The sequence below is a fragment of the Aythya marila genome (genome assembly GCF_965140915.1).
Source record: "Aythya marila genome assembly, chromosome: 17".
Lineage (NCBI taxonomy): Eukaryota > Metazoa > Chordata > Aves > Anseriformes > Anatidae > Aythya > Aythya marila.
In genome coordinates this window covers 12,965,527-12,984,742 of record NC_139058.1, presented here as the reverse complement: position 1 = coordinate 12,984,742, position 19,216 = coordinate 12,965,527, and the positions used below count along the sequence as shown (strand labels likewise).

The 19,216-nt window shown below is 45.8% G+C and overlaps 1 protein-coding gene across 1 annotated transcript in view; it reads left to right on the top strand.

Moving 5' to 3' along the window:
- The window catches only part of ULK1 (unc-51 like autophagy activating kinase 1), a 78,681-nt gene that overhangs the window by 43,673 nt on the left and 15,792 nt on the right, over positions 1-19,216 (top strand). Inside the window, exons 12-19 of the mRNA XM_082774150.1 lie at positions 5,904-5,992; positions 8,140-8,305; positions 9,056-9,116; positions 9,938-10,027; positions 14,049-14,174; positions 17,653-17,804; positions 18,634-18,717; positions 18,899-19,161. Coding sequence (XP_082630276.1) covers positions 5,904-5,992; positions 8,140-8,305; positions 9,056-9,116; positions 9,938-10,027; positions 14,049-14,174; positions 17,653-17,804; positions 18,634-18,717; positions 18,899-19,161 — 1,031 coding nt within the window. The remainder of the gene's footprint in view (positions 1-5,903; positions 5,993-8,139; positions 8,306-9,055; positions 9,117-9,937; positions 10,028-14,048; positions 14,175-17,652; positions 17,805-18,633; positions 18,718-18,898; positions 19,162-19,216) is intronic.

The window sequence follows — 19,216 nt, the reverse complement described above, 5'->3', positions numbered from 1 at the left end:
TAAGAGGGCCCCTGTACGGGCAGGTAGGGGCTGTCCCAACTCCAGACCTCTCTGCTGCCCTGCTGGCCCCTGCCTCCAGGTCTGTGTTCCCAGCTTGGAGTCCTCTCCAAGCAGGAGAGACTACTACTGGTTTTAAAAAGATGAGGGGAGCAATACCTCTGTGTTGCTGGAAGTCTCCAAGATGTTGTGCACTGGTAGAAGCCTGCTACTGGAGGAGATCGTTCTGGAAGTCTGCTGCGGAGGCACCAGCGGCTGGCTGGCTGGCTGGCTGGCTGGCTGGCTGGATGGATGGAGGCCTCTGGGAAGTGCAGGGAAGAGCCTGGATGAGAGGCTGCGTGTGGAAGTAGTGGTCCTGTTGACTTCTGAACACACGAGAGAAGAACCCGTGTGTCAGCAAACATCTGGGTTGTGGTGGTCTCAAGAAAAACTCAGCTGTACATGGCGCTGCTTAACACGGGAGGGGGATTAATATTTGCACAGGTCTAGGTGACCAAACACAGTCAGAGGTGCTCAGGGCTAGCCCCCTGGCTTTGTGTGCAGAACTAAAACAAGTCCAGAAGTTTGTGCTGCTTCACATAAATGTGTGGCACAGCATCACAGGTGTGGGAAGCATTGAAGAAGACGAGATGGCTGCATTTGAATCCTGAGGGTCATGCTCAGATTGGATTGCACAGTGGAGAACTGGGAGGAGGAACAGCCCGCTCTGGTGTTCTCATTCTCCCTGAGAACTGATAATCGTGCTACCGCTGACTTCAGTGAAATCACAAGTAGGTCATGCAGATTGGAGCGTGCAAGTTTCCCATGCAGTCTGCATAATCTGCACAAGCATCTGTGTTTGGAACAGTACCTGTTGCATGATGAACGCACCAAGACTTCAGCTATGCTCAGGGACCCAGTGTGCAGCCTAAAGGAGCTTACGGCCCAGGGATGCCTGTGCTGCAGATGCAGATAACTGCATGCCTTTAGGTCCCAAACCAGTTTTAACGTGAGCTGCTCACTTTCTATCTGAGGACTCCTGGAGTCTGAACTGAGCGCGGTGGCCTCTGGCCCTGCAGGCAGATCCGCCCTTGGGCAGAGGGGCGAACAGGAGAGTTGCCACCAGTGCACACAGCTGAGGACATCACCCGGGCTTCCGAATCCTGCCAAGGCTTGGTCCAGACCTGGTCAAAACACAGCGATGAAAAATGAAGAGCTCTCAGCTATTTGTTCTGTTGGGATACGTGTTAGTCTACCACCTCATGAAATCGTACAGATTTCTTCTAGTGCAAGAAAATTTTGGATTTCATAATGCTATGTAAGAGTTCCGTGATATTCCTGAGTGGATAATTTTGAAGTTGCCAAGGCTACCTCATTTCAATAAATTTTCATATTTCTCAAGATGCTTCATCAAAATCAACATTTCTGTCAAAAATCTTCAAATAAGACTTCTCTGACAAATTCGTCCTCTCCTGAGATTTCGAGGGATGGTTGTTCTTTCACTCCTTTAGTGAAAGAAGGACCTAAATCTTCTGATAGCCAGTGCTGACCACAAAGCTCTGATTGCCACAGGCTTTAGCCTGGAGAGTGGGTTCAAGGCCTTGGGTGTTAAATAAACCATGCACTTTAGTTTCTGTTTCTTTATTTATATTTTATTATGGGTTTTGTACGTGTGACTAATGTGCTATAGATGTGTAAAATTTTGTTAATAAAGTCTTTAAAATACCCTGTCTAGCCAGGATGTCGTCTGTCTCTAGCCAGGACTCTGATCGCCACGTGGGATGGGGCAGTGCGTTACAGTAATAACACAGGAGGAGGCATAATTAGATGCTTGTGCAAGTCTTCTCTCCGTAAACACGTTGTAATTGGTACCCGTGCAGAGTATTTTGGAGTTCTTTTGCTCCTGTCTTTAATGAATGCAAAGCTGGTACCTCCTTTGCTCTGACTTAAGAGAGTTTAAACATGAGCAGTTGTGGTTCAGCAGTGCACGAGGTGATGCTGCTGGGATGGTTCAGGTGTCTGGGAGATGTCTGTCGTGTTTTTTTTTCCATCTTTATAAACGTAGTGCACATAAAATACCCAGGTAGAAACTAGCAAAAATCATCATGACTTGTGCAGATGAAAGATTTTATTGGTAAGACTTTTTTTTTTCTTTTAACTCTAAAACCAAATTTATTCTTCAGGCAAGTCCCTTGTTTTTGCACTCAAAATACTGCCTTGCCAGAGACTGCAGTCAAATAACTTCTTGATGACTGGTTTTGATTACACCCAGATAATAACAAAAATGCATCTCTCCAATGCGTGTAAAACTCAGATACCAAATAAAGCTTCCACAAAGCCTGAGGCTCAGTTATTTTTAGGACAGCCCAGCCTCTTGTAGGATGATTTGTCAGCAGTGATTTTTGCAGGTGTAGGATCCAGGATCAAGATCCACACAGCTGGAGCACAGGCTTCCCTCTGCAGCTCGTAGCTCTCCCATTTGAAACCAGTTGACTTTGGTTATGCAACATCCACTCTGTTTTGTTGCTGGAACAAGTTGGAGAGGACAATTACGAGAAGAGACTTATTTACATTACAATTACAATCCAGCAATTTTTGGATTTGGGTGGGGGCCTACAATTCACATTAATATTCCCCACGTTCAGACTTGAGCTGAAAGCACGATGAGCCAAGTGTTTGCACCCTTTTTAATTTTGAACTGGGAGTGCCTGGGCGTGTGGAGGAGATGGGAGCGAGTGTCGAGCTTCCAACCCTTCCTGGGTGCCTGGCAGGGAGAAATGCACTGCCAGGCCTATGGCAGCCAGGGCTCTACTTGCATGGGCTGACAGTTCATTTTTAGCATCGGGAGCTTTTGTGTTGGGCCTTACAGCATTACAGAGTGGATTTGGGGAGTTTGGGTTTTAAGGAAGAACATGATTAAAGATGCTGTATCTAAAGGTTGTGCTTCATGCAGATAGAATTTTAATCTGGGTTTCAGCTGGTAGCGGAGAAGCCTGTCTGCTTCTCTTCCTTTAGAGATTAGTGGAAAGCTGGCCAAAGCAAATAGACAGAAATAGAAAAGTCTCAATTGCAGCCAGGTTTAAATCAATAATAAACACGAAACCAAAATAGTGTGGAAGGGACCTTGAGAGAGCCCTGAAATGACTCTAATGAAAATACTAATTCCAGGAAAAATGAACCGTGGCACAAGTTTTGCAGCGCGTCCATGTGGATATAGTTCAAAAATCACTTACCTTTTCCTAAAAGAGCCTTTATTTAATGGGGAGGGCTGTCTGCACAAGGGTCAGTTGATCTGTAGGAGCTGGCAAGATAATGGGGGAAACGTCCCCCATGGTTTCTGGGAATAGTATAGGGAAGGCAGTAGGGGTTTCTCTGCAGGAGTCTCTCTGGGACCAGAAGCAGCGTGTTAGAGGCAGGACGGGGCTCTCCGTCTTGCAGGCGAGGTCTCAGCCCTCTGTGTGTGTTCCCTGAGCGTGGGGAGCATGCACCAGCTGTGTGGGAAGCCCACTGAGCTGGAAGAGGATGCTGGCTGTGGGCGATGTGGCTCTCCATGCCAAGTCCTTGACCGACCTCCCACAACGTCCTTCTGTAGGGTGCCACGGTGCTCATTCCTGTGCTGGGCCCGGTGTGCTGTAACTGCAGGGCCCATTTTGGGGACAAACCCAGTACAGCATAGATGCAGGGCGTAAAAATAAAGTAGCCTCTAACAAAGCTTTGCAAAGACTTTTTTTTTCGTTATAGACCTAAGCTCTAAAGCTGCAGTGGAGTGAGCACTGCCCGGCTGTTCTGCCACAAGCTGGGAAGGCACCGTGCGTGTGCGTGCTCGCGTGGCACTGCAGCCACCCCGGCAGTCCCCATGGGACTTCTGCAGGAGGGCCCGTGCTCTGCTGAATCGCCCCCTTTGTAGGATAGCCTAACCTCTGCTGTCACCCCAGTTACACCGTTCCAGTTTTCAGTCTGTGCTGCTTTGGCTTGGTCTTTCTGTTGCTGGGTCTGGTTGCGTCCCTGGCAGAGTGAGGAGTTCAGCAGCCGGGTGATTGCTCTGCTTGTGCTGGGACACGCTCAGCTACTCATCCTTTAACTCCTTTGATAGGCTAAATGTTTTAAAGCCTTTTATTAAAAGGTATATTTTCCCATTCTTTTATCATTAAAACACTGTTTCAACTGTTAATTGCAGAGAGATGTACTTTTATTTTTCTAGCCAGTTGAGTGGAGTAAGTGTGCTGTAGCAGCCAGTGCAGTTAATGACAGGAGTAGGTTTACTTCAAACAGAAGTGTTCTTTGAGGCGTTATTACTCCTCCTTGCATGAAGCAGGGAGTCATTAACACAGGTCCTGTAAAGGTAGAAATTGATACAAGATGCTGATTTTCTGCCAGCACAATGGAAGAGGAGCAAAGCAAAATGTTCTTCTCATTTAATCGTCACCTCTGATCTCTGTCTAAAGTCATTCAAATACCAAAGTGGTTGCAAAGTGAAATCTGATTTTAAGTAGCCTAGCAAGAATGTTGGGACTTTCTTGCATCTTTGTACCACGTAGTCTGGTGCTGGGGCACTGGCAAGTTTGAAGCACTCAAAATTTCAAAGCCCACTGAGGAGTCACTGTTACCTTTGACTTGTCTCCCTTCTGAGCTGAGCTTTCCCAAGCAATTTATTGAACCTCACTTGCACGAGTCGTTGGAGTTGAATGTTCTTTGCTCTTGTGATGCCTTCATCATCTTTTCTGCCTGAAGGTCGATGCTAACTTGTCCTTTCAGCGTGAGCTGTGTGCCTCTCTCAGGATAACAGGAAAAACAGTTCGGTAATGAAGTAAATAAAGCGAACGGTTCTGATACTGAACCATGAAACGCCAAGAGAAGGGCTGCAGGAACAGCCAGCGCTCTGGAACAACTTCTGCATGAAGAGATTAAATAAGCAAAAGCTCTTCAACTTGCAGAAGGTGTCACCGAGGAAGAATGAGCTGAGGAATAAGAAGCAATGGACTGTTTCCTTGTGGAATGATTACATCTGTGGGGTTTTATAGTACGTGGCCTGGGATGCCTGAATGCCTTCTGGGGGGGCAGCAAGCACAAAGCGAAAATGAGAAGTTACCTTTTCATAGCAAAGAGATTTGTGTCCACAGGATGTCTCGGATATTGAGTGTGTTCTGGGAGTCCTGAGGCGAACTGAGGAGCACAACTCTGCGAGGCCTTTACGAAGGGCTGCTGCAAAGGAAGGCCCGGAGCTCCCAGCCTGCAAATGCCGAATGCTCTCTGGGCCAGGACCCTTTTGTTTGCCCTCCCTTCTCACCCAGTGCGGTCGCTCTGTCAGAGTGTGCGTTTCTCCTCCCCACAGAGACTTGATAAATGTGCAGTGATTGTATCTTGACCGAGTTCATAATGTTTTCGTGTGGAGTAATGCCTCTTGATTGAAGAGGTTAATGGGCCTGTGTTGGCTTGAGCAGATGTGGTTTACATAGTAGAGCTCCTAGCATTCGGGGTAGGTGCTCTGAGCCACAAGGGCTGATAAAGAAGAAACTGTGAGGGTGTGGCAGCAGTCTAGCTCCTGACTTGTGTCACTGGCCTGAGTAATTCAGTCCGTTTTTCTGCATAACTTTCCCTTCATTTACAAAGGTGCTTTGGAGGCTCTCCAGGGCAGAAACCACCCTGGTGCCTGTATAGGTCAGCCGTAGGGTAGACCCCTGATCTCGGTTGGATATTCTGCATCCACCCTAAGAGCTGTAACTGAAATAGCATGGGGAGGAGGGGCTGGATGAAAATCTTGCAGCTGAACAGCATGCTATTTTTTCTGCTGTTCTCCTTTACTTGGCAGCATCTGATACGTGAAGTAAACCTGATGTGAAACAATGAAAAAGACCTTCTTTTATTGACTCATCTCAGGTTGACAACTAATTTATGTTATATTTTTTTCTCCCTCTCCTTGTTTTTAGCTGCTTCTGTGCCAATGCCTTCTTATCCCAGTTCAGGCTCCGGTAGTTCCTCCAGCAGCTCTTCTACTTCCCACCTGGCATCACCTCCTGTAAGTACAGCTCCAAGGATGCACTGCTTATGTTAGTGGTCTCTCTGCTTGCTTCTCTGAAGTACAGCCTTGCTTTTGCTGTCATCTGCTGCAAGTTACTGAACACTGTAGTTCTGCCTGTGCTTGGTGCAGTGTCCTTCCCAGTCTGCTCAGAGTTTGGGTTCTGAAGGTTGTCTTTCTCTCTACAAGAAATACTTCAATTTGTCGTTGTCTATTACGTGAACAACCTTTGTGAAAGGAGTTGGTGTTAATGCTAGCTTGTGTTGGGAGAGGCAGAAAGCTCCTTGGAACCAAAAATAATAATAATAAAACAACAACCCAAAAACTGGCCACTAATTCAGGGCATAGTAACGCTTATTTGGCTAGAGGTTCTCTGTTCTCAAGCGAAGTCTCTGCAGCTTGACAGCAGATCCACCCTTTCTTTGAAAGGTGAGCCTCCTCCTTTCTGACCAGCAATCCCAGGCACCACAGAGAGACATTCAGCAGAGCTGTGTGCCCAGACCAGGCCTGCCACAGTCTGGTGGTCTTGTCAGAGCTGATCTGAACTGATGGTTTTTCTCTCTGGTTACCTGAAATGATGAAAACTTTCCTGGAGGGCAGAATATCAACTGACCAGTGAAGTGACATTCCTCTAGCTCACTGAACTGAAAGCTTGTTTTCGGAGGCTCTTGGTGAAAGCTGCCTTTTGACTTTGAACTGAGGAATGCTGGTGGTGTGATGGGAAAGGGAGAAAGACTGAATTTTCTTTTCTTGTGCCTGGCATTGCTGCTTTTTTGCTTTGTTCTCTGAGGTTTCCCTGGGCCAAGGTTTCTCAGCCTCTTCCAGGAAGTGCCATGACTGAATCTTTCTCCCCATGTTTTCACATGGAAGATATTGCATCTGCTGTGAGGAGCTGGTGTGGGAAAGCTTGAGGGGCACTATCTACAGTTGATCTGGGTGCTCGTGGTATGGACTGGACAGAGAGGAGAGGTCGATTCTGCTCTGAATGGCACATAATTGGATTCCTGACTGTATTTTTTCCCCCTGCAACCATAGGTAGAAGGGTGGTTGGCTGGGGTGCTTCTTGGCCATAAGACTCCAGGAATGGGTAGCTGCTATGAAAAATAGACTCTCTCCACTTGAGCTCAAGGAAGCTCGAGGGTGGTGCAGACTTTGGGGTCTCCATGTGAGAAGGGTACTGCACCAGTCCTGGTCTGTGTTTGGAAGTTTTGCGGACAGAGTTATACTGGCTCAGCACGTGAAAAACGCCACATCTGCAGGCAGAGCCAGCATTGCTATGTGGAAAAGAGACAGCTTTGACAGCTGGGAAAGTCCTTCTGCTTGCATGCATTGCACGTGCAGGGAGTCAGTCCCTGTAGATACAGGACAAGGCTTTATTAGGGCCCAAGTGCAAGCTGATTCTGATCTTTTTCAGCCCAAAAGTGCATTAGAATGAAGATTGTCTTATGATCTGCACAGTGGGCAATTGAGATGTCTTACAACTTTCTAAAACCATCTAGCCTCCATCTATCTGTAAAAGGATTGTGGGACTATCCGTCATTTGGCTGAAAGAGAAAAAATGGAGCTCTTTTGGGGCCTGTCATGCCTCTGACAGCTGTGAGGTGTTTATCTCTTGGATGCTTTGTCTTCTTTAGACCTCTCTAACTCCTCATCAGCATTACAGCAAAACAGATTTGTCGGAAAAATGCTGAGACACTTCCATACCTGTTCCTGAGTGCTTACTGCAAGGATGTGAGTAGAGACTGAAGGTGTAATGTTCAAAAACAAAAAACACAGAACAACCAAAAACTTGCTGAAGGCTCTTCCCTTTTTCTTGGCCTTACAAACTGAGCTGGTAGCAAATGCATGCTTGATCCAGAAAGCCTCAGGAGTGGCAGAGTGTTGTGATACCTTAAGTGATTTTTTTCTTATCCGAGGAACATCAGATGTGCTAATACTATGTTTTTTGTAACAAAAGGTGCACGGTTCTGACATAGGCATAAAAGACTGTTCCTTCTCAGTAAACTGAACAGCTGCCCCTGGCAAACTATCAGCCCTGCTTTATGAGCAAAATGTTGTCTGTAGCCTTGTACGGCTCGATTTAAAGGATCCAGCAGAATGAAGAAGTAGCTGTACTGAAGCCAGTATTTGTTTTCTTCTTGAATTAGCAGTCCCTTGGAGAGATGCAGCAGCAGCTGCAAGAGAAGACGCTGGCATCTCCTACCCAGGATTCCCCCGGTTTTCTGCATGGATCGAAGGACTCTGCTGGAAGCAGCAGTAAGAATTCATCCTGTGACACAGATGACTTCGTTATGGTCCCAGCACAGTTCTCAAGTAAGTTGGTTTCTTGAAATGCAGACGTTCTGAGGAGAGGGGGGATGTGGATGTTAAGGGTAGTTAATACACAGCTGAAACAGTGATTAAACCTGTCTGCTTTGGCTGAGTAACAGGAGAGTTGTAGTTCTCACACTGTAAGAGATTTCTGTCTCCCTGGTTAGCTTCATAGGATATTTTGTAATTATCTTCAAAGATCGGATTTGAGAGTAAAGGTTATTTGGGGAATTCAGTAAGAGACTGAAACTGGAAATCCAACTGGAAAAGAAGATAAGTAGGCTCAAGTACATGTATCTTTGAATTTCACATTAGTACCTCTGCGTATTTATACTTTGATAAGAATTGCATGAAATATATGTGTTCACAGGGTCCAGGGCTACAGTTCAGGCACACACCTAAGTATGTTCATGCATTAGTACTTAGCCAGCAGAAGGATATTGTTCAATCTCAGCCATGTGTGTGAGGATTTGCTGAGTTAGGACTAGTGATAAATGCTTTGATTCCTCCTTCCACAGTTGCACTGCTTTTATTAAGAGAGGGATTTAGAAGGGTTGAACTGTGACAGGCAGGTCTCTGCTGTGTAATCCTCACATAAGGAAGAGCTCAATGTTGTTTTTATTCTTCCTGGGAGCAGCAATGGGACCAATGTACATATGCTTAGTGCTAGCCACATTTCCAGTTGAAACTGAAATTTCCTCCAATTGAGGAATTGATCTCAAATTAATGTTTCTTCACTTCCTTATTCCTTAGGTGATATGACTGCTGAGGCTGCAGGAGGGAAACCAATCCAAGACAGCCTGATGTACAGTGGGTAAGAGCACCCAGGCAACTGCAAATGAGGCCATTGGAGCATACTGCGCACTAGGGACTTTCTGGGTTCTGGTGAATGGGGGAAGGATGTTGCTGAGTTAGCTTTCATGATAGGGATGACTGTTACCTGCCTGTTTCTGACCATTTTCAGTTTCCACTGTCAGGTCTGAGTCAGAAATAAAGCTGTAGGACTGTGTATTCCAGCATTTGGAAACAACTTGGAACAAAGCTTTCTGCTCTAGTTATGTTTGTAACACACTAATGCCAGCAAACAGCCCTTCTGCATCACCCTTGTTTTTGTAAAGAAACTTGTATGAAAAGATGGTGTTCTTCGTTACTTCATCTATCTTCATTCACTCCTGTCAAATTCATGATTAGAAGACTAGCCATTGAGACGAACTTCAGCAATGCTTTTCTAGGTTCTTGGGGTTAGGAAGAGTTGCACTAACATGATATAAGGATTGCATAAGAACGAGAACGTACGTATGCTGATGTGAACGCACAGCTTCTAGAGTTGCTATTCATTTATGCTTGGCTTCCTCATCCCTCAGGACTAAACTGCATTTCATTTGCTTAAAGGCTTTTACACCAGGTTGAAACGGCATGGGAGAAATGCCTGTTGGTACTGTAACACTGCCAGACAATCAGCATGTGGTGCCTGAATACTGGAGTGTAGGTGGGGCAGCATGACAGCTCCAGGGCTGCTATGACTGGACTCAGCAGAGGGTGCGGGACAGGCACAGCTCTGTTCTGTGCTCTGCAGCGGGGAGCAGAGTTATTTCACAGGCTCTAACACCTGGGTTCTGTCTGCCATTTTTTCAGGAGTTCTCTGCTGACTTCAGCAGGCTTGGAAAGCCAGGGAAGGACACCGTCTCCTTCTCCCCCTTACAGCAGTTCTCCTAGCCCCTCCAGGTAAGAAGGACTGTTTTGTGGTGATTGTGCAACTTCGATTAATTAAATTCCCATTGACTTCCAGGATAGAATTTTAAGAGATGTTGGTGTGCTGAGCAAGATCCACATCTCTCTTTTAATTAAAGGGTAACAAGAAACACCCAGGAGAAACTCCCCAGCCTTGGGCACTGATCCATCCCAAATATAGAGCCTGTCTCTCCCACCACTGGCCCTCAGAAGGGGCTAAGAGAGAATGCAGTAGAACTGGAATTAACTCTGTTCCCTGGGGGCAGGTATTATTCTCAAGCAGAGAGTTAATCTACTCCACTGTATGTATGTGCTACTCATCCCCTCCGTGCTCAGCCTTCAGAGGCAGTGAGTTATTCCAGCTGAAGACCCTTGCTTTTAAATTCACACAGTGAAATAGAGCACAATGCGTTAGCCAAGGCTGAAACTACTGTGGGCTTGAATTACTGGACAAAGGATAGGAGGACAAGTGTGGAGGGGTGTTGCTCATCTCCCCTTGCTGTTGAAGGACAGAGACCTGGGCTTACTTAATTGTCTGCAGTTTCCTTGAAGCTCCAAGCAGCTCACTGCTCTACGTCTGTATAAAGTAATGCTGCTACACACGGCCCTTAGAGAGGATGCATGAGTAAGCATAACAGTCGCAAACAGGTGTGGTCACAGGTTTAGTTCCAACTGAACCAGTTGTTTTCAACTCAGTTTTGGCCTTTAGAATTGTGGTAGGTGAGAGCTGCCCACACACAACAGCACCAACTGCCCAGCATCGCCAGCAGGTCCAGTTGCATTTTTCTTCAGAAGCTGTTAATGGTCAGTGGAAAGTAATCCTATAAACTTTAGAGCTTGAAGCTTTCGGGTTCGTGCTTAGCTTACAGGGAGTTGACAGGTTTGCTTCTCACCTCAGTCGTGCCTGCTGGGAAAGCAGGACAGCTTTAATCTTCTCTTCTGTCAATATGGCACATGTTGGGTGAGGGGAGTTCACACTGGGGGAGGGATGACCCTAAAATCTTTAAGAAGAAAATGTAGTCCTAGTCTGTGTTGAACACACTCGTCACATAAAGAGAGTCCAGAAAATGACAAAACATAGCCTGAAAGCATATAAATGTAAAGGAGAAGAATATAGCTCAAAGCCTTGCTGACGTGATCAGATTAATTGGCAGGCACGTACCACAGTGTGCAGTATAATTGCATGAGGCTTCTTATGCCATTGCCTGCTAAGCTTTTTAACAGCTTATTCTGAATAAACTGATTCCTTTGCATTCTGGGGATCAGTCTTTATTAAAGGATTTGGCCTTGTTTCTGGACAGCAGTGAGTAGAAATTCATGGAAGTTCACTTCAAATGCAGCCTACTGTTCGCTGCTCTCTTCTCTTCATCATATTGTAGTGGATCATAAGGCAGAAAGGCACTGCCGGTGGCTATGATCTAAACCTCTTGCTGCTCTTGCTGTCTTTCCTGCTCATTCCTGCAGCTTCTGTGGAGCAGATTCCACACCCTCTGCAGCTACTTCCCACTTTTATATCTGCTTTGAAGAAACATTGAAAAGTTACTTCCTAACCTGTCCAGGATGGGAAACGAAACATAGATAATGAAATGGTGGGGCAGTCACTCCAAATCTGGAGTGCAAAACATGATCTTTGATCTGTCCATCAGAAGTATTATTAACACAAGTTTCAGTGCTCTTCGCTGTAGATTTCCTGAGGCCCATTGGTTCAGCACTCAGCTTCACTGGTGCAAAGAATGCTTGATTTTCTTTTCCTCTGTCTTTTCTTGCTAGAAGGCAGCAGTTTGCCCTTTCGTGTGTGGCTCTAGGCTAGTAAGCAATGCTTGGATGTGGCCCAACTGGGACAGAAAGCAAAAGCTATTTTAGTGGCCAGTGGTGGGTTTTCCTCAGGATGTCACGATGCACTCTAGAGCAGCTCTCCTCGTTGTTAACTAAAAGGCGAAGATTAGGCTGAACTGAAATACACTGACAGTTGAGGGCTGGTATTTTTTTAATACTTCCTTGTTGAAAATGTTTAATAATTCTAACGAACGGTACTTCCTTGTATATATCCCACGCTAATGGATTTCATGCAATTTTTAAAGAGCTCTTAATTACTCTCAAGTAATTAAATTCCCTGTCCCAGGTTTATCTCTTTGTCTTTGCAAATTTATTGTCCATTGTAGTCTTTAAGGCTTGAGGCCAATTAGCAGATTTAGTATATGTCAGCTGGGCACTTCCTTTTGCAACTTGTACCTTGTGTAGGACACCTGGCTCCTTTTACTTATGTAAATCCTGGGGAGAGGTAGAGACTTTTCACCCAAGAAATCTTTTCCGTTAAAGGATTTTGGCCAGATTGAAGAGAGAACGTTTGAAATTTATGTTGGAAGTCAGGATGTGTGCGAAGTCTGACATCAGCCCTCAGATTTGTTCGTTAAAGCTTGTTTGCTTTATGTCTGTCTGACACAGTGTCAAGTACTGATGGAAGGCAGAGACACCAAAACCCTCACCTTTCCACTGAGCAATTAGAAACCTTGAATGTCTTTATTTTACTATATGCTAGTGAAAAATCAAAGCTTAGGTGATGCCTTTTAGAGGCAGACTGAGAGTCTGTTGGTGAAGTCTTTCTGGTGGGAGAGATAAGAACACGAAAAGAAGAATATGTAGAATTTAAATGAATAAAAATAATAGAAAAAAATAGTAGATATGTTAAGAGAGGAAGAGAGAAATTAGAATCACATTTTGATCTTTCAGCCTTTATTAGTTAATGAGTTCTTTTGTGAATGAGGAGTGTCTTCATGTGCACAGTGTGGAGAACTGCAGATCAGCTTTGTTGAATGCTGTCACCATAAACCACAAAGTACTGCTGACCTTCCCCAAAAAAGAAATTTTGGTGATGGGATATTTTGAACTGCCAAATAAGACACAGCCTGTGCCCTATGCACACGTGTACACTCCTGCTGAATTAAACGTCTTTCCTCACCTTACGAAAAACACTTCCTCTCTGAGTGTTAGACCCGAAGAAGCAATACTTCCTGCTTCAAGGGTTCAAGCCAAGGTGTGTGTCCTACCCTGACAGCAAGGAAGACTGCAAAGCCTTCATTACCAATAAGGTCTTTCTGTAATTGTGCAGCCTCCCTGCAATTGATGTTGGCAGCTGTAAATAACAGCACCGTGGCAATTAATCCAAGAATTCTGGAGCCTTTGGGAAAAGACTTTAGGCAGCTACTTAGTTAAATGTGGTGTTTGCATGGTTTTTGTATAGCATGGGTTTTGCTGAGTGGTGCATACAGGCTAAGAATAACAGGGAGACTGTCACCTGGGGGAACAGATATCAGATGTGAGCTGATTTACCTGCATAGAGCCGATTTACCAGATGGAACTGGAAAGTCTGAGATTTGCAGAATGGGCCTGTCCCATTTCGTGTGCGTGATATTCTTCCTGACCTTGATGGGCATACCGATACCAGCTCCTGTCCCCAGATTTTATTCTCTCCCGAGTTGCCTTCTCCACGCTGTAGTTAACTTGCAAATCCTCTGAAGTGCACCAGAAGTGTGTGTTCTCTTCATGGTGTGCTGAGGCTTTGACGGAGGCGCCACTGGTGCAGCAGTGTCCCTGCATGAATTGCAGATAGCTCTTGGCAGCAAAACCTTTGCTGGTGTCCTGTGTGAGCCACAAGCGTTCAGCCTTTGTTCGGTGATGTGCTCTTTGGCTGGGGATCTGAGTCTGCTGGAAACTGGGCCAGCCGTGGCATGAACCAGCAGGGCTCCAATTTTCCTGGAGGGAGTGGTGCGCTTGGGTGTGTGTTTTGGCTTCAGTCTGTGGGTGGGAAGTGTGCTGGAAGAAAGGTGCCTGCTCTCAGGAGATGTGTGCTGCCACTTCCCTTTCGCATGGCTTTGAACTGCCACCCCGTACAAACCCGCAGCCTGAGAGCAGTGAAGGGGGCGCTCCCTGCGTGAGGCTGCTTGGGGAAGATAATATCTGCAGGTACCTGGCTGAAGGCCCACCCCTGACGCGAGGCTTTGTCTCCTTTCCACAGCCGGCCGGGGCAGTTTTCCAGCAGCAAGTACGGACACTCCGTGCCCATTCCGGTCCCGACACAGATCCATAACTACCGGCGGATCGAGCAGAACCTGCAGTCTCCCCACCAATACGCCTCTCCTCGGTAAGTGCTGGGGCTGGGAGGAGGGGGTCACAGCGTGTTACACCGCATTACATCTTGGGGGGCCTTTTACAGTAGGTTCTCTCTATCTCTAAAAATCTTCTTGAGTGGTGGGCCTTTCCCCTTGCTGTAGGGAGCCAAGGCAGGCTATGTTTTGTGGTAACATTTAGCTTTGGAGTATTTCTGTAGTGATGTTGAAACTTATTTGTTGCCAGGTACCGTACATTTTGTCAGCATGTGTGTGTGCGAGATAGCTCCCATCAACTTTCTGGGTAGGCTGGGCGTTTTGGGGTCTGCCAGATACAGTTTGGTGGGCCAAGCAGAGACAATCATCCATTTGGCACTTGCCTCTATGAAAGGAAAACGTTGAGATAAATGACTGAAATGGATAGGGATGCAAAACTTACCTGACTGTACTAATCAGTTCCTGTAGCTACTCACACCATAGATGTTTATTACACGAGTTCCATACTAATGTGGTTATGCATCCTGATGAAGTCACGGGTAATTCCTGCCTGTGAGGCAGAGCATGCCTTCTGAGGGCCGTCAGGAAGAGCCGGATGCCAGCCTCCAGCTGTGTGCAGCTGCCTTCCTTGGTGGTGATGTCTTCTACCTCCAAAAAACACCAAGCTTCTGTCCCTTCTGTCCCTTGACACGTGTAATTTATGGTTCCTACAGTTTTGAGATCTGGAGTAACGGTGGCAGCCCACATTGTAGAAGGAGGAGCGTACAGGATCATAAAGAGAGTTTGTACAGCAAGGGCAGAGAACATTCCAAGTATCTGGATTGCTTAAAGTTTAGTTTTCAGAAGTAGGGTAATGCCTGTGTCAGCCTGAGTTTGGGCTTCTTACCAGCCTAATTAAGGATAAGGCTTACTCAGAGTGGACCCAGAATTGGAGACACAATGTTGATATTAGCCACGGATCAGCGAAGAGATTTGTTTTGTGCCAGTGTTAGTTTAATACTATTCTATGCTCAGTTCTTTGAATGCGTGAATGGTGGTAAGCTCCTTCCAGTTTCCTACATGCCCTATATTTCTTACAGCAGTATTTGTGCACCCTGTTAGTGCTGAACCTAACAAAAGAGTCCCAGCCCTCCACGTGATGTACAAACAGCTCTGGAGAACGTGCAGAGGCTGCACCAGGCACAGTGACAGGCTGCTGAGTTCGGGCTCGCAGCCTGCAGAAACCAGTCTGGGATCAAACTGTCATGTTTTGCTCCTTTTAGTCAGCGCTCTGTAATGATGAGATTAGCATCGTCCCTGCAGAGGAACTCGAGGAATGGAACCAATCAGATGATTCACGCTCTGCTTTTAGCATCATCACAAAATCTCTGGCGTCATGTTTTGTCTCCTGCCCCAGGAAGCCATATTTATCTCTCATCATCACTTCCTCTAATCAGCAAAATTGATTAGACACACTTCAGGAATGGAAGGAGAAAACTTCATCAAGCGTTTTGTGTGTGATTCCACTTTTCCATCAGCTGTATCAAATAGGCCATTACAGCCAAATGCCTCATCACGGCTGGCACGTAGCCTGACTAAGAGCTTTGACATACGCTCTGTTTTGCAGTATTGACTGCTGTCATCTGACCGGCTGGTGATGCCGGTATAGCACAGCTTGTTTGTGGGTAGATATCTCGTGTGGTGAGGTGGTGATTATGTGTGCTTGCTTTTGGCCACATCACCTGTCCTGCTCGTCTGCTCCTTGCCTATGCCATGTCTCGTAGGGTGGTGGTTGACATTCCACACCTTTCAGCAGCTGCAGTCAGCTCCTGGTTTTTCCTGCAAGCTCACAATAAATAACCATTAGTCTTCTGGATGGCTGATGTTCTGAAGAGTTAAAAATTTGGCAGAGCAATGCTTTCTTTCTGTCACTAGGTGTCTTTTTACCGTGTCAGGGGTGTTTTCTTTTTGTACATTAGTTTTGCTTCAGGGCCAGGCACTTAGTGAGTGTTAGGCCTCTCAGTTGGGAGCAACATGAGCGGAAGTGATTTTTAGGTTAAAACTTTAAATGATTTCTTTTTTTTTCCCTAGCCTGTGAATGTAGCATGGATTAATTTGACAGAAAAACATATTGGGGTGGGGTTGAGGAGGGAGAAGGGAAAAAAAATCAAACTCATATCTCAATTACTAATTTTTTTTTCTGAAGCATGGGATCAAGTAATGCCATATGCCTGGTGGTGGTGTTGAACAGACATACTGCCACTTCGTCAGGATGGGTTTGCCTGTAATGCAGTTAGCCCTGCTCGTACTGCTGAAACCTTTATGGCTTTGTTCCTTCTGTTCAGATATGCACGGACAGATTAATAGTGCGTTGCTGGGAGAGGAGGCAGGATACCTTGGTGACAGCATCTTTCAGTGGCTTGCACATGTTTTTTTCAGCATATTCATTGATTTTTGTCTAGAAAACCACCCACTGGCTGAGAATAATGTTCTTTCAACAATGGAAAAGATGTTTCCAAATCAAGAGTAGGTCTGATAAAAAAATTGTTTTCTCACATAAAGGAGTGCAGTGGGATCTTGGTGAAGGAGCCTGCAGAGGCAGGTTGGCATTTCAGTAGTTAGGCTGTGTTCTTAAAGTGTGATGAAACCATTCAAATATTGATAACTAATATACAAAAACCCCATCTCTCACCAGAGTGGTGGTGTGGCTGTACTTACTTTCTCCCTATTCTAGTTTCTTCTTGGTTTCTTTTTAGCAGCTAGGTGATACTTGAGGTTCCTGCACGTGTGGCCTGTACAAATCAATTCTAATTCTCTAAGGTGAGGTTTCACAAGGAGTTAGGGGAGTTTGGAGCCCAGGCAATTCTGACCATTCCACCTCAAAGAGAAATTCCTCTGGGTAGTACTCAGCTGTTTCAAACCTGACAGCCACGCACTGCTCTGTTTCGCTTTGTAGCTTCTCCTGAGTTGAGTCAAAGCCCTGTTACAGAGCAGTTCCTTTGGCACAGCATAACTCCCTGCAGCACAACGTGCACTCACAGAGCTTTTTAACTTACAGGCTGCTCTGACAAAGGAGTGCACGGCTCAGTACAGGAGGAACACTTGAATAAAACCTTCTCAGTGCAGTCTGAAGACACTACCTCCAATAAACACCCAGGACACAGCAAAATAGGAAATTGTCTCATTCAGGACTGATTTAGATACCTGCAAGTGTCTAAAAGTGACTTTTTAGAAGATGACAGGCTTACAGCTTCCCTGCTTACAGCAGAGCTAATCCAGCTCATTCTTTTCATTCTTTTTTTTCTCATTCTTTTCATTCATTTTGCAAAATTTTATTGGGATCGGAACTCTTGAGAACAAGGATTATCATCTTAATCTATATTTATGCACTCCTAGTATAGTCGGGTTTTGATCTAAGATAAACAGCCGTGAAGCTCCACTTCTGTGGAGTTAGCTGGGTGTGTTTGAGTGTCTGGTGATACTATTTTCCTTACTGGCAACTGAAGTGATGTGCATGTTGTTGTTGTTTCCTACAAGGTCTGGTACGGTCCGGAGATCTAGCAGTACAAGTCCTCTTGGTTTTCCTAAAACTGGTGCTTCCCCTCCTTATCCTGGAGAGCATGGATCTGTGCCCAGCTCTAGAAAGCTCTCCTTCGGCGGTGCCAAGCCATTTATGCCATCACCGCAAGGTAAGATGTCAACTGGCATATTGCTGCTCTAATAAAATCATGTCTCTCTCCTGTAAAGAGGAGGTTTTGACCAGCTGTAACCTCTGCGTAATAAGGAATTCAGATTGTTGTGTTCCCCCATGGCTCTTCTCAATAGAATATTTGACAGGTGTTTTGGCTTCAGTAAAATGGAGAGGAAAATACCTATTAGCCTCAGGAGAGGTGAGCTGTGTTTTGGTGTCTGTGTGAAACATTTTGCTTTCCTCTCCAGAGGGCTTCTGTAAGTGGAAAGTATTTTTTTTTTTTTACCAGTTTGGGTTGAAGTGAGAAAAATATGAGCCAATTGCCTTCAGAGCAGAATTCTGACTGGCTCTGGAAGGGCTTGAAACTTCACTGTGTCTACAGAAATGCAGCTGTCTGATTACCTGATAGCCTGATCCAGATGCTAACGAGCAAATCAAGCGGAAGAAGATAAGAAAAACCCTAGTGTGCAAATGATGCAATTTGCTGCTTCCTGTAAAGGAACAGACTGATGTAACTAGCTATTCTATATCCCTAGAGTCTCCCATCCTATATTTATTAGTCTCTGCTGACGGGGAAATGGAGAATATTTATATTCTATTCCTCTGAATTAATGTTTGTGCAAAGTCAGACTAAACCTGGCTAAATGAATACCAGCCAGAGCTCTTGTCCTCCTTTTACAGGAGTTGTTGATCTTTTCACTATACAGCCAGGGCTGAGAAGATTGGGAGAGATGACTACTACCTTTCTATAAAATAGGAGGTGTATAGTATTGTCATTGCCTATGAAAACTTAATGCTGAATAAACTTCGATTTTGTTCCCTTAAAGTTGGAACGATCCCAGAGCAGCCCAGCCAGACTGTTATCCCCTCTTCTGTTGGAGCAGAAGTGAGAAGCCGGATTACCATGGCTGGTGAGTTGATCCTTACTTTCCTTATTACTCCTATGGATAAGGCCGGAGCCATAGTCTCAGGGCATTCAGGGTTGGGTACGTACCTCCTTGGATGTCTTCGCGGTGAATCCTGGGATCAGGCTGGCTTTTATTTTTAGAACCCGAGAATGATACGGTTTGTCACTGTGTTTGGGCTCTCCAGGTGCCTCAGCGCCCGAACACTCTCCTCGAGGGATGGGCTCCCGGCTCCACAGTGCTCCCAACCTGTCAGATTTGCATTCCTGCAGGCAGAAGATAACCAAGCAGCACTCTGATCCTCTAGTTGCTCACTTTGGCCATACCCCAGTCAGCCAGCCTCTGCAGATTCATGGCCTGCAGCACTGCCGGCAGCTCAGATCCTCACCAAAGCTGTCTGAGTTCATGCAGAGAAGCCCATTGCCAACTATCATGGGCTCCCCTACAAAGGTATGTCGAGGAGTCTGCCTTTGGGTTTCTCATGGCTTGATTTGCTGGGTTGTCT